At 64.5% G+C, this 15,428-nt stretch overlaps 1 protein-coding gene across 1 annotated transcript; it reads right to left on the reverse strand.

Moving 5' to 3' along the window:
- Positions 1-687: 687 nt before the first annotated feature.
- Positions 688-8,920, reverse strand: VENTX (VENT homeobox). The gene is made up of 3 exons (XM_039835920.1): positions 8,729-8,920; positions 8,428-8,645; positions 688-1,126 (listed from the first exon to the last, which is right to left on the reverse strand). Exons 1-3 carry the CDS (start codon positions 8,918-8,920, stop codon positions 688-690), a joined length of 849 nt encoding a protein of 282 aa, XP_039691854.1.
- Positions 8,921-15,428: the final 6,508 nt, after the last annotated feature.

The following is a 15,428-nucleotide window of genomic DNA, read 5'->3' on the forward strand; positions in this document are numbered from 1 at the left end:
CCTGCGTGCCCGGGACCCTCGGCTGGTCTCTGTATGTGCGAAGCATTTTGTAATAGTTAAAAACTTTTCAAGGGGAAACATTAGGGTGCACAGAGGGGGGATGTGAGCCAGTGACGCCAGAGAGCCAGGCCGGGGCCGGGGGCACACCACCCCGCCTGCCCCGCTGCCCCGCCCCCGCCCGCCTGGAGCCAGCTGGGCTTCGCAACCTGCTTCCTGTTTGTGCGAGAGGGAGGCGGGGGTGCTGGGTGCAAGCGGGCTGGGCTGGGCCCCCGCGCCCCACACCCTGGGAGCACCACGGGCCAGCCCAAGGGTGACCCCATGTGGCCGTCGAGGGAATCGCACCTCCTGACCCTTCGCTGAAGGAACGGGCCGCAGACTGTGGTACCGTTTGCGGTGCTGGGTGCGTTGGGCTCCAGGGACCAGCAGCCCGGCCTCCTCACCCTGCGGGACAGGGTCTGACCCGCTTCAGCCATCCTGTGGGGCCACCGCGCCCTCAGTGGCAGTGGTGGCCGGCCTGGGACCCTGGCCCGCCCTACCACCCCCACCCGGCACCAGCATCTTCCCGAATCTCGAAGCAACTGATTCCACTTTTAGCCGCATCCACCTTTCTGTTGCCAGGCGTGTTCTTGAGTGAGCAGAGTCTGGGGAAGCGCTGGCCAGGTCACGGCTGGACACAGGCTGCTGTGGTCACAGGCCACGGGGCTCCAGGCCAGTGGAGGCCAAAACGTTGTCCCGAAGGACCCTGCCAGCCAAGCCGCAGCGCTCGGGGCTGGGGCCGGCAGCGGCCGGTGCGCCCTCTGGCGGCACAGGGGCGGAGGGCAGCCGCTCAGTGAGGTGTGGCCTGGAGCCGCCATCCTGGGGCGAGCAGCCAGGGAAGTCCGTGGAGACGGACTCGGGGTGAACGTGTGCAGAGACGAGGGGCGTGGCGGGCGCCAGGGGCCTGGGGCTCACGAGGGGCGTGCGGCCTGCTGTCGCGGTGGGGGCCTGGCGCCAAGGAAGCTGGCAGTGTTGGAGGCTGCTGGGCAGAGCCATCGCGGCCACAGCGCGGGGACCCTGGGCGTCGGGAGACACCAGACACTGGGTGGACACAGACCTGGAAGCAGCTGCCTGGCCCAGCTTGGCCACCCTGCGGGCGCCCAGAGGCGCTGGTGTGGACGGGCAGACGCCAAGGACGCGGGAAAGCAGCCGTGGAGCCGCGGAGCCGCGGGCTTAGGGACACACACCCAGGCGGCTGATGGCGCTTCTCTTCTGAATGGTTTAGGGCCTGTAATAGCAACAGCCTTTCCGCAAGGAAACTAGGTGCCCGAGGCACCCACTGACCCGGAACCGCGAGGACACACTCGTCCTCAGAAGAGGAAAACCCCTCAGGTGTCTCCACGGGACCAGGAGGCCAACGGGGACTAGCCTTCCCAGGAGGGAGCAGGGTGGCCTCGCCCCAGGGGGAGTGGGGCCCCAGGCCTAGGACCCTCTGTCCCCCACCCTGGGATAAAGTGATACCTGCTCTCCGTGACCTCACTCCATCCCTCAAGCCAGCCAAACGGCTGCCCAGGCAGGAGGCAGGGCCAGAGGTCAAGGAGAGTGGACACGGGCCTGCAGTTGGAGTGAGGGCTGCAAGGTTGGGGTGGGCATGAGGGTGAGGGCCGCAGTGGGCCATGCAGACCTCGGCCCCAGCCGCCAGCTCAGGGCAGCCTAGGCCAGTTCCTCCCCAAAGCCTGCGTCCGCTCAGTCCCCAGCCCCAGCCCAGGTCAGGGGTGGTGAGTCCACCCGGGCCAACGGCCAGAGGCTCCCGGGAAACAGCATCCTAGCCAGACCAGGCGAGTGGAGGGGTGGGCTCCCCAGAGGCGCCCTCAGCAGGGAGGGTGTTGTTTCTGACCCTGGCTGGCCCTCGACCCCAGGAGCCAGGCTTGCCCCGCTGAGCAGCTCCTCTTCAGCAAAGGAGGCTGCGCCCCCAGCATTTCGATCCCTAACTGACCCCCCCAGTCCACTGCTGAAGGGCCCGTGGCATCTGTGGGGACTTTCGGGGGCCTGAGGAGGTGAGGAGATGGCGGGCAGGCCTGCAGGTGCCAAGTCCTGCCCCAGATCTGGGAAAGAGCCCCCCAGCCCCTGGGACACAGACAGTACTGGACGTGCTGGGGCCAAGGCCAGGGCCTGGGGACCTGGGCCGAGCCGGGGGTTCTGGACCCGGGAGGAGTGGGTGGGGGATGGGGGCTGAGCGCGTGTGTGCACGTGTGAATGTGCGTGCATGGGTGCGTGTGCACGCCTGCACGACAAGCCCAGCGACTCGAGCTCTGAGCCAGGCGCTCAGAGGGCTCCCCGCGGGCCCGGGGGCTGCTGGAGCTGCCAGTTCAGCAGCCTGGACAAAGCAGCCACAGTCCTTCCTGCGGCCTTGGGGGCTGGGGAACATTCCCGTGGCCTTGAGTGCTCTGAAATGAGGAGAGAGAAGGAAGATATCAAGAGCCACCTTATCTCGCCAGCAGGGAGTCACGCAGCCCAGCCTTGAAGCCCTGACGCAGAGTGCGGAGCGGGGGCCAGGGCTGACGCTCAGCCCCCATCTTCCCTCCTCAAGCCTCCGGGTGCAGCCAGCTGCCCAGCCAGCACCCCGCACAGCCCAGCCTGGAGCACAGCACCTGCAAAGGCTTCCCACGGGTGTCCAGGCCCACGGGAGCCTCTGACCCTGGTCGCACTGGCTCAGGCCCCGCCCCTGGCTCAGGCCCCGCTCGGGGAGCCCCATGCCCAGGTGGTGGGAGCCACAGGGATCTGGCTGGACGCCTCTCCTCCTTCCCCGCACACAAGCCCCTTCCCCATGAGGAGGACGAGTCCCAGACCTGGTTACCTGTCACCCTCTCTCTGAGCCCACATCCTCTCCATAAATGGGGTGGAGAGATGCCAGATTTGGCAAATAAACATTCAGGACCCCAGTTAAATCCCAAGTTCAGAGAGTCCACCGTCTTGGCTGTGAACGTGTCCTCGGTGCTGTGTATGCCCCAGCACAGGGGCCGGCCGGCCAGGTGCTGTCCACTGCCCTGTGAGCAGTGTGCGGTCTGAGACATCCTAGTCTTGTCCGTTTGGGGCCCACGCTCCCGTTCCCCCTGGGGAGACGCCCGAGTCATGGAGCTGACGCACGCTTCAGCTCAGTTTGCAAAGGCGTCGGCCACCCTTACCCACTTGAGGTGGGGACCGAGGCCAGGAGAGGCGGCCGCACAACAGGCTGGTGAGCCTCTGCTCTGTGGAGGGGCCGCTGGCCCTGCCCGGCCTGGCGCCAGCGGTGGCGAGACCTGCGAACAGCGGTGGCTGCAGTGGTACGCAGGGCAGGCTGGGGTCGGGGGAGACCGGGCCAGCGCAGAGACCGAGGTCTTCGTGTCCCACAGCCCAGCAGGCTACCCTCTGGGATCGGGCCTGGAGAGTCCACCAAGCGTTAATAGCAGGCTGCCTTGGGGGCTGGGGGCTGCGCCTGAGCTGAGCAGACGGCTGTGGGAGCCCCTCCACCAGGAGTGGGCAGGGGGAGGGAGGGAGCACAGTGAGCTGAAGGCCACCCTTATCGTCCGTCCCCTGCATCTCTGTGCCAAGCATGTCCTCCCAGAACCCACAAGAATCTGTCTCAGAGGCAAAGGGAGGGCCGGTCCCCGTGTTTGGTGTGGCAGGGGCCCTGGCCCAGGTGATAGGAGCCAGGACACAGTGCCTGGGCCTGCGTGGGCTCCGGGGGCTGGCGAAGGGGAAGGCTCCTTGGGGTGGGGTCTGGCTGGAGGCCCCAGGAGTGGTGGGCAGGACCCCACGGAGCTGGCGTCCTGTCTGACACCTGGCCTCCGGGGATCCAGCCTCAGCCGGCCTAGCAGGACTGGCCTCGTCCCTGTGCCTCGCACGCCCGCTCCGCTGTGCTCGTGGGAGGTCCGGCCTGGGTCCCCTGGACAGCGGAGTGGGTGGCGTGTGGCGTGTGCCTGGCAGGCCGTCAGTGAGCCGATGTCCGTACCCCAGCTGGGGCCTGGCTGCCCTCAGCTCTCCCTGCCGAAGTTGTCCCTGAGCCCAGCCCTCTACCTGCCGACCCCACAGCAGGCATGGAGGCTGGGGCTTGAGCGCGGGGAGCTCTGGGCCCCACAGCCCCTGCTCTCTGACCAGCTCCACGTGGCAGCCAGAGGGAGGCTCCTGGACGCAGAATCTCCCGCGTCACCACCTGGCTCCCGGTGGGCTTTGGGGAAAGAGTGGGCCTGACCCCGTCTCGGCACGGGCCCCTCACCCCAGCCCTGCAGGCCCAGCTCACGGGGTTTGGCCACTCCGTCCAGGACGAGCTGTCTGGCTCCTCAGCTCCCGAGGGAAAGAGAGAAAGGGAAGACGAGGGGACGATGAGTCGCCCAACACCCTAGAGAGCGGTCAGGGTGCGGACATGGAGACCCCGGGCCAGGCGGGGCCGGGGACGTGCGGATTGCACCCCTCGGCAGCCGTGGCAGCCGCTGTGGTCTACAGTTCTCTGGATTTTAAATGTGCTTATAACCGGCCGACACCGACTCTACAACCAGGAAAGGCTTCTCCCCAACCGCTACCCTCTCTGTCCATCTGCCTCCGCCCTCTTCCCACCTGCAGACCCTCAGCCCCAGGAGCCCAAGGTCAAGGGTGACAGTCCCACGAGCGCTGGGAGGCTCAGAACCAGACGAAGAGGCCCTGCGGGGGGCCTGGGCATGGCGGGCGGGGCTGTCAGCCTGAGATCCCTCTAGGGCCTCGGTGAGCGAGCTCCTGGAGCACCCCCTCTGTCAGCCCCCCACTTCCTCGCCCACCGTTCGGCGTTTGGGAGAGGCGATCTCCCCCAGGGACAGCTCTGCACACAAGGCCCTGCCACAGGCAAGGTAGCGGCCTGTTGTCCCACCCAATCTGGAGTCTGCAGCTTCTCAGCCACACTCCTGGCCCAGACAGGGGCAAGGCCATCACGGGAGCGTGTCTGGAGGGCCTCGGCCAGGCCGCGGGGCCCATATGTCCCTGGGACACAGATGGTCACACTCTCTCACCTGACGTCCCTCATCCGCCCACCTGTACCTCCACCCCAGGGTCCTATCTTTGCCCACCCAGGAGCTCAGTCAGATATGGATGCAATGGCCTGACGGACCCCATCCCTCAGGCAGGGTGAGAGCCCCAGGGGCTGCTGCACACACAGACAGGCTCACACAGACACACACACACACAGACATGCACAGCCTCTTACACACACAGCCTTGCCCACACACACACAGCCTTGTACACACACACACATCCACACACAGCCTCGTACACACACAGACATATATATACACAAACGTAGACACAGACACACATGCACAGATACACACGCATACAGACACACAGGTACGCTCAGACACAGACACACGGACACGCATGGGCACACGCCGACACACACAGATTCAGACCGCACCAGAATTGGCCTTGGGGTAAAGAGAAAGGACAGTGCTGGCAAAGTGGCCTCTCTGAAGGATGGACAGCGAGGACGGGGCTGACCACCAAGCGGCCACAGGGAGAGCGGAGGGCTGTGGGTGCGGGATGGCGACTCCCCAGGGTCCAGGAGACAAGTGGAGAGGACAAGGCGGCCGTTCAGTGTCAGACTCAGGCCACCACCTCTGCCACTCGGCACAGGCTGGGAAGTCCTGTGGGCAGAGTGGAGACGCTCGCCCAGGGAGACCCAGCTGTCCCCTTACTCTGCCGAGCACAGGGGCACTGCTCCCACACGCGGCAGGACCTGAGCGGCCCTGCCTGGCTGAGGCGCACTGCGCGTGTGTGGTCCCTGCCTGTGTGGGCAGCTGCGGGTCTTTGTTCAGCTGTCCCCTCCTGCCGTTCCCCTCGCCTGTCCCTACACTCCATCTCCAAGATGGCAGGGCCCCTGCGCATCTCAACACCCCCAGGGGCTCCCGGAGCAGAGCTGAGGACAGGCTGGGTGGGGTGTGCATGGCCCGAGAGCTCTCTCACCTGACCCTCCGGGCAGACGGGGTGTGTGTGGGGGGTTGCTCTGGAGCTGTGTCCCTGGCAGTGTGGCAGGAGGCCAGGAGGCAGGAGGTGCCGCTGTCCACGAGCTGAGGCTGGGGCGGGGGAGCAGATACCACGGGCACTTTCTGGCCCTGACGCAAGCAGTGGCCGGCAGAGAGATAAGTGCCGGAGGAGGGTGGCCGCCAGCACTGGCCCCGTCCCAGATCCCCCCGCAGCCCCCGGGGCCCAGGGCCTCCTCCCGCCCGCAGGTCGCAGCTCAGAGCTCTGCTCAGAGCGGGTCTTTGTGCCCTGATCTCACAGGTGCGGGGGTGGACGGGTCCTTGGCCGGTGCAGCCTGCGACCACATGTGACAGCTGCTGCCCTGTGTGCCCGGCGCCAAGGTCTCCGCCTCGCATAAATGGGGCACGCAGCTGGCGGAGGCAGACTGCTCCGCGCCGCTCTCCCCGGCTCTGCTCAACTAGCCGGCCGCCCAGCCCCAGTCCGGGGACCGGACCAGGTAGGCTGGAGGCTCATACCCGCAGGACCCGGCATCACGGCTGCAGCCCCCACCGCTGGCCTCTCAGGAGCCTCGCCCGGACGGCCACGCCCTGCCCAGGAGCCGCAGTCTCTCGTGGTTCCTTTTTCCTATGCATATACTTCTTTGAGGGTCTGGCCTAAAGAGGTGTAGGGCATGGGAAAAGGGGGCGACGAGGTTCGCCTCCCGCCGCACCCACATCCTCGGGGCCCAGGGTCTTCCTCGCCCTCCTCTGCCGGGGCAGGTAGCACGTCGTTGGGGCAGGAAATCGGGAAACGTTTGCTCTCGTCGGGACGAGTGGTCCAGGCCCCGCCCCCACCTCCCACCCCCCCGGGACCCCTGTGACAATCGCACTGGGGACGCCCCAAGGACCTGGGGCAGCCTCCTGAAACCACCGTCCAGGACTGGGTCTGGGGCCACACAGGCAGACGGTCGCTCTGGAGACCAGGGTGGCGGGCCATCAGCAGTGGGGGCACTTTCGGGCTTGCAGGCCTTTGTACTTTTGTCCTGATGCTGAGTCGATGTTCTGACCTGTCAATAAAGCTGCTTTCACGTGAAATTGTGTGCCATGAAGTTTTGACTTAACCGTTTGAAACAAAGCCACCTTCCAGCCCTGAGGTGGGTCCCATTGAGAAGTGGTCTCCCCGACTCCCTGGCACATGGCTGAGGGGTTCTCATGATCTTATGACAAGCAGGGGCTCCGGAGCCGGGACCCTCCAAGCTGCCTGGTGACAGACAGCGGTGACGTGCAGGCCAGGAATGCTGGGGCCTCACCACGGGGGCACAGTGCCTCCAGCACTGTGTCCTCAACCACTGGGAGCTTGTGGACTTCACTTTCTGGGGAGGAGAAAGGGACAGCCCAGCGCACAGCAGCCGGCAAACGGGCTATTAGTGCGCTGACTGCAGGGTCCCTTAATCAAAGGCCCGGCTGGCCGGCCACTCTTCTCATCTGTGATAGGAGCCCACTTCTCCCTCAAAGGACCTCTGGTGGGAGGGGAAGGGGCCGGGCGGGAAAGGGAGGCAGGGAGCAAATCCCGGGTGTGTGCGTAAGCTGCAGCTGCGCTGCCCTAGACGGGGCTCCGCTGGATCCAGGAGCCAGAGGCTCTGCCTTGCTCCAGGCAGATCCAGACACCGGGCTCAGCCCTCAGGTCACTGCAGGCACGCAGTGGCGTGCTCTCCCCGGGTTCCCCGACTGGCCTTGGAGGTCACGTGCCTCACCCCAGCCCTGGGGCTAAGGCACAGGTCCCCTTGGCCCTCCAGCATCCTGGAGAGCTGTGTTTTAAACATTGTAGCAAAGGGTGTGCAGGGTCGCCCCCAAAATCCCTGAGGGAGGGGCGGGGGCTGCATCAGTTTAGTAAGCCTGCCAGTCCACTCCGCTTCTGGGGTTTGTTGGGGGGGGGCTAACACCCCCACCCCTGGCTTGTCCCTGCCCCACCCTGGGATCACAGCTTGGGCGCCCAAAACACAGGGGTGGGGAGGTGGGGGCTCAGGACGGGGATGTGTGCCTGGCTCTGGGAGGGGGTCCACCTTTATTTTTCCCAACTGGAAACCAGTTTCTCCAGCACCTTATATTGAAGAAATTACCCTTTATCACATGCCAAAGGCCCACACAGAAAGAATGAGTCCACTTCCGGCTTTTGACTGTTCCCTAAACAGCGGCTTTCAGTGAAGGAGCTGCTCCAAATCATCTTCAACTCGGAACCTTCCAGAATCCTAAGGTGGGCCAGGGTCCCAGGTCCCACCTGTGGATGGGCCTTGCACACCAGGGAACCAGTGGATGTCAGCGTCGGGCTCAGCTCTGCACACACCCAGCACGTGTGGGGCGACTGGGCATGTCACACCCCAGCTGCGGGCTTCTGGGCTGCCCCACTTCCTCAAAAGGCATCCTTGGTCTCTGGCAGGACACATGGGCCCCAGGGCCCCCTGGACCAGGTGGGGCCCAGCGTGTGCACCTGGCTGGGGGGAACTGTTCCACTTGACAGGGGTCCCAGAAGGAGCCAGGGGGCTGTGCCAGGGCCCAGGGCCCAGGCAGAGATGCCCAAGGGTGCAGCAGCTGCAGGCCGCTTCCCAGGGCAGAGGGTGGGGACGGAAAGCCGGGGGCGCAGAGCTCCGGGGCGTGCTGCAGCTGCCGCTTGCGCTTCATTCGCCGATTCTGAAACCAGGTTTTTATCTGTGGGGGAAACAAGATCAGAGCGAAGGGGTCGCCAGGCTGCCGCCCTAGCCCCGCTTGGCCGGCCCCGCCCCGGGCCTCACCTGCACCTCGGACATCCGCACCTTCTGAGCCAGCGTGCGGCGCTCCAGGGGGCCCAGGTAGCGGCGGTGCTGGAAGGAGCTCTCCAGGGTGCTGAGCTGCTCCGCCGCGAAGGCCGTGCGCATGCGCGGAGGCCGCGGGTTGTGGGCCCCTTTGCTGAAGCCCGGGGGAGGGCGGACGGACACCGAGTTCATTTGGCTACACGTGCTGCCCACTGGGGACCGGCTGCCCTTGCCTGGAAGACGCCGCAGTTCTGACCTGATGCAGACCCCTCACTCGCTGGCCCTGTGCTCTGGTCCCTTCCAGAAAGCAGTTTCTCCTGCCCGCAGAGAAGGACCTCCCCCTCCAGCCCTCTGGAGGAGAGGGGCGGGCGGCAGGGAGGGATGGTGGAGCCCATTCTATGCGAAGGCCCAAGCCAGCCTGTCACCACCAACGGGGTGTCTGTCAAGTCTGCTTTCTAATTTCTAAGTTAGGAGACCGAGGTAGCACTCAGCACCCCAAGTCATCAGGTCGGCCAATGTGGTGAAGGCCCGTCCCCGTTGTTTATTTAACACAAGCCTAACATGCCATCAGTTGTTCCCGGGGCAGCAGATTTTACAAACTCAGTTTTCCACTTACCCTGGAGGGACTAAGGGAGGGGTGGTGAGTGTAACTGGTCAGCATGAAGGGCTTCGATGCAGGGTGACTGGCTGGGCTTTTTGGGGGAGCTGCTCGTTGCAGAGAATAAATTTAAAGTTTCACCTCATCAAAGTATACTTACTCTATAAAGATTAAACTTTTTTAAAATTGAAAACTTACACCACCAACCCTCACTTTCGACCACGGAGAACTTCGAACCTCGAAGCAATGAGTAAGTCACGAAGAGTAAAAGAGAGTGCTCGTCAGATGCCGAAGGGCCACGTAGGGCTCAGGAGCACCAAGCCGGCCCAGAGAAGCCTCGCGGGCGGAAGTGGAGAGGCTGCCCTCAGGCTGCGGGTCCTGGACACCCCGAGGCCACACCTGCGACATTCCAGGTGGACTGTGAACTGGCCAACGTCTAGACACCAAGCTGAGGCGCTGGCTTAGTCAGGGGACCACAACTACCCCTCTGGCCTGGGAAGGTGTCACAGCTCTAAGCACACTTATACGTCAACCTACGACTCTTGTAAAGTGGGTCCAGGGCTAATAGGAACTTGAAAACCAAGGCGCTAACACAGGTGATGGCTGCCAGTGGGGACCTTGGCCGCTGGGCTGAGCCTGAAGGCCAGTCTTCTAGGTGGAGGCTGTCAAAGAGGGCCCCAGAGGGCCTGAGCGGGGGAACCCCGCAACCCGGCCCTCATGAGAATCCCCCTCTTCTCACCAAGCACACTGGACGTGAGGGCAGGTTCAGCCTTTCCCCGACTCCACCCCAATCCGAGAAATGGTCCTCCTCACCCCGAGACCTACCAGCTGTGGGCGTTCCCAGTGCAGGCACTTCTGAGAACTCCCACTTCCCCACGCCTGCGATCTGAGGGGGCTCCCCACTGCTGGACACCCCAGCTGGGGCAGAAAGGCTCCCCCAGGAGACATCCGCGGGCCTGGGGGTGTGCAACTGCCCCGCGTGGCTGCTCTGGGAGAGCCAGGCCACAGAGCCAAAGCTGGAGAACGGCTTTCAGCCAGGGCAGGGTGGAGGAGGGATGCATGACTGGACCCTGGGGGCCGTACAAGACCCGCCTTGGGACAGAGGTGGGGCGGGCAGAGCACTGTTCTCCTCCCGCGGAGCAGGGTTGGGCTGCGTCTATAAGACCGGGAGGGAGGAGGAGGAGGGTTTGCATGGATGGCTCAAATCCCCCCAGATAAGTAGCATCTAATTGCCTTCAATTCAAAGGCAGAGGAGGCCATTCACACCTCTCCCTGGCTCCGATAAGTCTGGGGGAGGGGAGGGGAGGGGCTGCGTCCTGGGTTAAGGGAGTGGCAGTGGCAGGGGACTTGTTACATCCTTTCATCTGCCCCCACCCCCACCCAGGCTGGCCTAGGCTGCAGGAAAGAGGGAGAGCATGGCCCCGCGCACCTCCACCTGGTGCGGGACCATCTTCCCTCCCTGGGCTGGTTCTCCAACCTGTTGTGTGTGTCTACAGAGCCAGAGGTGACAGTTGTCCAGCTTCCGGGACAGGGTGGGCTCTGCCAATGTGGGTGTCTGTTCCGTCCAGGTTGAATGGCCAGAGAGGAATCTAAGGCATTCCTGGGGAGTGACTGCCACAAGGTGGACAGGCCAGGGACCGCCAGGCTCTTGTAGGCCCTTCTGTCTAGTCACCCCCAGCCCCACCCAGTCTCTCTGCCGGGTCCCACTCCGGTGCCAGGAGTTGCCTCCAGATTCGGGCGATGCAGAGGAGGAGGGGGCTGCCGGCTCCGGGAACCAGCAGCCCCGACCCACTCCCAGGAGGGACCTAGCAAGGAAAACAGAGCCGCCATTCTCGCCGCGGGTCGGGACTCAGCTGCTGCCCTCTTTGTGGCTGGGAAACTATGAAACCCGGGCTTCAGCGGGGTGCCCTCGGGACGGTCAGTCACCCTGTCCCCCCGGCCACTTCACTCCTCGACTGGCCAGATCCGCGTCCGGGGCGCCGCTGCTCTGGGGGAGGCGGCGGGCGCAGCCGCGTGGGCCCAGAGCGATGGTCACCCACGGGCCTCCCCTCCCCCACCTGGCGGGACCGCTTCGGTCTCCGGGACCCGACCCCGCAGGCGCAGACGTGTTGCGTCCACGGCGGGAACGCCCCGCCCGCCCCGAGCGTCCCCCGAGCCAACCGCGGGGCGGCCGCGCAGACCCTCGGGTCAGCAGCCTGGGCTCCCGCGGCGCCGGCGCCGCCTGGGCGGGGAACCGACAGCCGCCCCCGCGGCCCCCGCGGGTGGAATCAAAGGGCCCCGGGGCCTCGCCCCGGGATTAACGGCCCAGACCCGCCTGCTCTGCCTCTGGGGCACCCCCCTCCCCGCCCACGTGCTCAGACTGGCTCCCCGACGGCCGCCTTCGCCGGGAACTGCTGCACCGGGCGCCCAGAGCTGTGACTTAGGGAGTGTAGGGCTGACAGGTGCCGCGGCTTCTGCTCTTTCAGGGTGGGGCCGTTCGCCTCCTCGCCCCCCACCTCTGAGGGGCCATTTCCTCCCTAATCGGGGCCCCTCTAATGGCCTCCGCCTTCACCCCCCACGTGCAGCCCCGGCCTGGGTCCGAAGCTGACCTCCCTCCGCGGGGCAGAGGGCCCCTCCGTCCTCCCCTCAGCTCCGGGTCCCCGCGCTCCCCGGCGGCCCCTCCGTCGTCGCTTCCGGCTCCGCCATGATGAGCTCGGGCACTGACCGCTGCGCCCTCACCTGGAAGGCTCCTGTCCCCTCCTGCAGTGCGGTCCGTCCCTCTACCCTCTGCCGCTCCCTCCAGTGAAAGCTGTGTACCCGAGCCCGGCCTCGGCTTCCTCACTTGGCTGTGGAGCAGCGCTTGGGGTCGCCCGGACCTTGGCCCTCCCCTGGCTCTGGGACCTGCACCCCGAGTTTGCTGCCCCGCAGCAGACCCGGTGATTTTGCGCGGGTCTCTGCCGCCGGCCTTTATGTCGGGGCGACGTCCCGCCTGCAGGCTCGGAGTCGCCTCCCACCTGTACCCGCGCGGGTCGCGGGGCTTGGAGGTGAGCGGTGGACGCTGCCCTCACGCTCTCAGCGCCGCCTGTCACTTGGAAGGCCCGGCAGCCCCGGCCCCTACCAGGTCCTGGGGTCCGGCGGCCTCAGACCCGCCCCATTCCCGCCCTCGCTACTGGCCCGCCAGCCCCTCCCCCACCCTGATCACTCCTGGGGTCGGCCCTCCCCCTCTGCTGTCGCGCCCTCCCTGCCCCTCCTCCAGCCTCCCTCCCCGCCCTCCGGCCCTTCACAGTCCCCTTGGACCGCTCCGCCTGGGGGTCCAAACTGCTTGTTTGTGGCAAGAGCCCAGGTGTGAGGGTGGGGGCGAGGTGGGCACGACCCCACCCCAGCCGGCTGGGAGTCAGGGGGGAGAGCACCTGGTGGGCGGGTGTGGGGGTGTGGGATTCCCAGGCTGCAGCTGTGACCCCTCTCACCCGGAAGGGGCTGTCCCTGCGGACGGGCTCACTTCCGTCTTCCTGGGTGTTGGGGGTGTCTCCCTGTCCGTGGTGTGGGCCCCTCTCCCACGCCCCCTTTCCCATGGCCCAGGTAGGAGAGCCGCCAGGTCCCTCTGCCCACCTCTATGCCACTCCTGCCGCAGGGAGGCAGGGCCCTGGAGGCCAAACTTGAAATGCCCTCTGCGTTCGGGGTTCTGAGAAGCTGTGGGAAGTGGGGGCTCCAGGACAGCAGGGAAAAGGAAGAAGGCCTGCTGGGGGTGACCCGTGGCAGCTGCAGTCAGCTTCCGGCCCGCAGGGTGCACGTGAACGCTGCCACTGGCTGGGCCTGCCCCACACCTGCCGTGAGCCCAGGATGAACACACCTCACTCAGGACCCGGTGTGCGAGGCACCGGTTAAAGACCCAACAATGGAATGTGTGGTTTTCAAAAAGGACCAACAGATAGGGGGGCGACTCCTGTACACTGGTGGCTGATGGTGACGTCAGGCCCGAATCATCTCTGGTCACCCTGGAGGGAGCTTGGACTGGAAGGTCTCAGGCTTTGGTGGAAGGGATGGGATTTGGCGATTGAGTTAGATTTGAATTTAAGGGCAATATTCTGAAGATGTGACCTTAAACCAATAACATAAGACACTAAAATAAAATAGAATTTTATGCAAGGACTGAATGTGAGCTCAGGCATTTGGGGTGATTTAAATTAATCTAGATTAGAAATTCAAAACACACTGGCCATGTTTTGAGGGCTCAGGGACCATACGTGGCGGGCGGCCGCTGTGGTGGACCGTGCAGTTCCAGAACGTTCCCATCGGGGAGTTCTGAGGCAGGTGCTGCCCCAGGCAGGAAGGCTGTGAATACATCAAGGGCAGTGACCACCTTCTGGGAGACTCAGGTGACAAGGATGATAGCTGATGTGGATGAGAACCATGGGGACTAAAGAGACCCTTGGGCACGGGGGACGGGATGGGCTCACCCACAGGTATGTGCCTGCATAGGACGGACGCACCTGTGGACAGGGACAGCGCAGACACGAGGCTGAGCGCTCCCAAATCCAAGGTGGCCCTGACCACGGGAGGCAGAGCCACTGGGAGGGAGAGGGAGGGCTGGAGGGCTGGCCTGAGCACCGTGGTGACACGGGACACAGGACCTCCTGCTCTGTTCACTGATCACGGAGGCTGCTAATGAAATGTCCAGTAGAGACAGAACCAGAAGGTACAGGCGGGACCAGCCGCCTCCCAGTTAAACCAGTCAGAGTAGGACTCAGTGATCTGAGGGTTCCTGGAGGCCAGCGGGGCCCAGGAGGGTACAGGTCAGAGCCCAGGGCCCAGAAATTAAGAGAAGGGACAAAGTACCCATGGCTGTCCTGGGCAGAAAATCCCGGTGGCCGGCACCAGGTGGGCCCCACACAGATGCACCGAGCTCCGGGTGCTGGAGGGAGGGAGGAGACCCAGGAGAACAGGACGAGCCAGACGAGAGACAGCAGCATGGGCGGGCGCAGGACTGGCCGACAGACCTCCAGCTGGACTGGACTGTCAGGGTCCGAACGCACACGGGTGACGTGTCTTACAGCTCGGGCCGTGCAGCAGCAGCAGCACAGGCTGGGGCTGACCCACGGACACCTTCCAGGTCCCGCAGGCCGGAGGTGCGGGGCGGGCGGGGTCTGCTGAGGCCGCCCCCTGGTATGCATGCTGCTTCCTTGCTGTGTCCTCACTTGGCAGAGAACAGAGAAAGCTGGTCCTCTCCTCTCTGCTGAGGGAGATGCTCCTATCACGGGGGCTGCACCCTCATGACCTTGCCCCCCCAAAGTGCCACCTCCCAACACCATTGCCTGGGGGTTAGGATTTCAATACAGGAATTTGGGGGCCACCAACATTCAGTCCGTAACACAGAGCAGTATGGTTTCTGGCAGAGAATCTTTCCAGGAGAAGGGGTGCAGGAGGCAAAGTGGGACCAGTGCTGTCGCCCTGGTGGCAAAGTGGTTGGCCTCGAGGGCATGGGATGTGGGGAACCACAGGTGTCCAGGAGCGAGTGAGTAGCTGCCCACGGGCCTCTGTCAGAAACGGAGAAAACAGAAGAGACTTCGCTATCTCATAAATCGTACGCGGATAAACGCGGGTTTGCCACAATCTGCGATGAACTGAGGAGCACGCACACTGGACCAGGTCTGGCGTCCCACAGACCCCAGCTGCAGGGAAGTTGAGAATGTTCCAGATGGCAAGATGTTAGCTGCTGGCGCATCACACCGCTGGTGTAGCTAGACGTGTGGCAGGGACTCTGGACAGACGCTGAGAACAGAGAGGGGGGCGTCCCACGCGAAGTAATGAAGGGATTCTCAGCCGCTGCCAAGCTGGGGGACCCCTTCCCCAAAGACCCTTAGTGAAATGGATTGATTCCTCCTCCCCGCAAAAAAGAGGAAATTTAGGTCACTTAAATTTCTAGGGACAATCTGGATCCCAGGGGCAGCACAGAGAGCAGAACTAATTAGAGATTGGGAGTGTGGCACCCAGGGGTGAAGGAGGCTGGTGACGGGGTCCTTTGACAGGGTCCTTTGCCCAGTTGGAGAAAATACATTTCCTGTTAGGGGTCCCACAGGACCAGTGCCGACCACCGGGAACAGCTGACTTTCCTCTTGGGGGGTG

The sequence above is a fragment of the Pteropus medius genome, unplaced genomic scaffold, assembly GCF_902729225.1.
Source record: "Pteropus medius unplaced genomic scaffold, Ma_sr-lr_union100, whole genome shotgun sequence".
NCBI lineage: Eukaryota > Metazoa > Chordata > Mammalia > Chiroptera > Pteropodidae > Pteropus > Pteropus medius.

Coding starts and splice junctions, on each gene's coding strand:
- VENTX (XM_039835920.1), bottom strand. CDS start 8,920: ATGAACTCGGTGTCCGTCCGCCCTCCCCCGGGCTTCAGCAAAGGGGCC. Junction 8,646..8,728: donor TGCGGATGTCCGAGGTGCAG/GTGAGGCCCGGG, acceptor TTTCCCCCACAG/ATAAAAACCTGGTTTCAGAA. Junction 1,127..8,427: donor GAACAGTTCCCCCCAGCCAG/GTGCACACGCTG, acceptor GGGCGCCCGCAG/GGTGGCCAAGCTGGGCCAGG.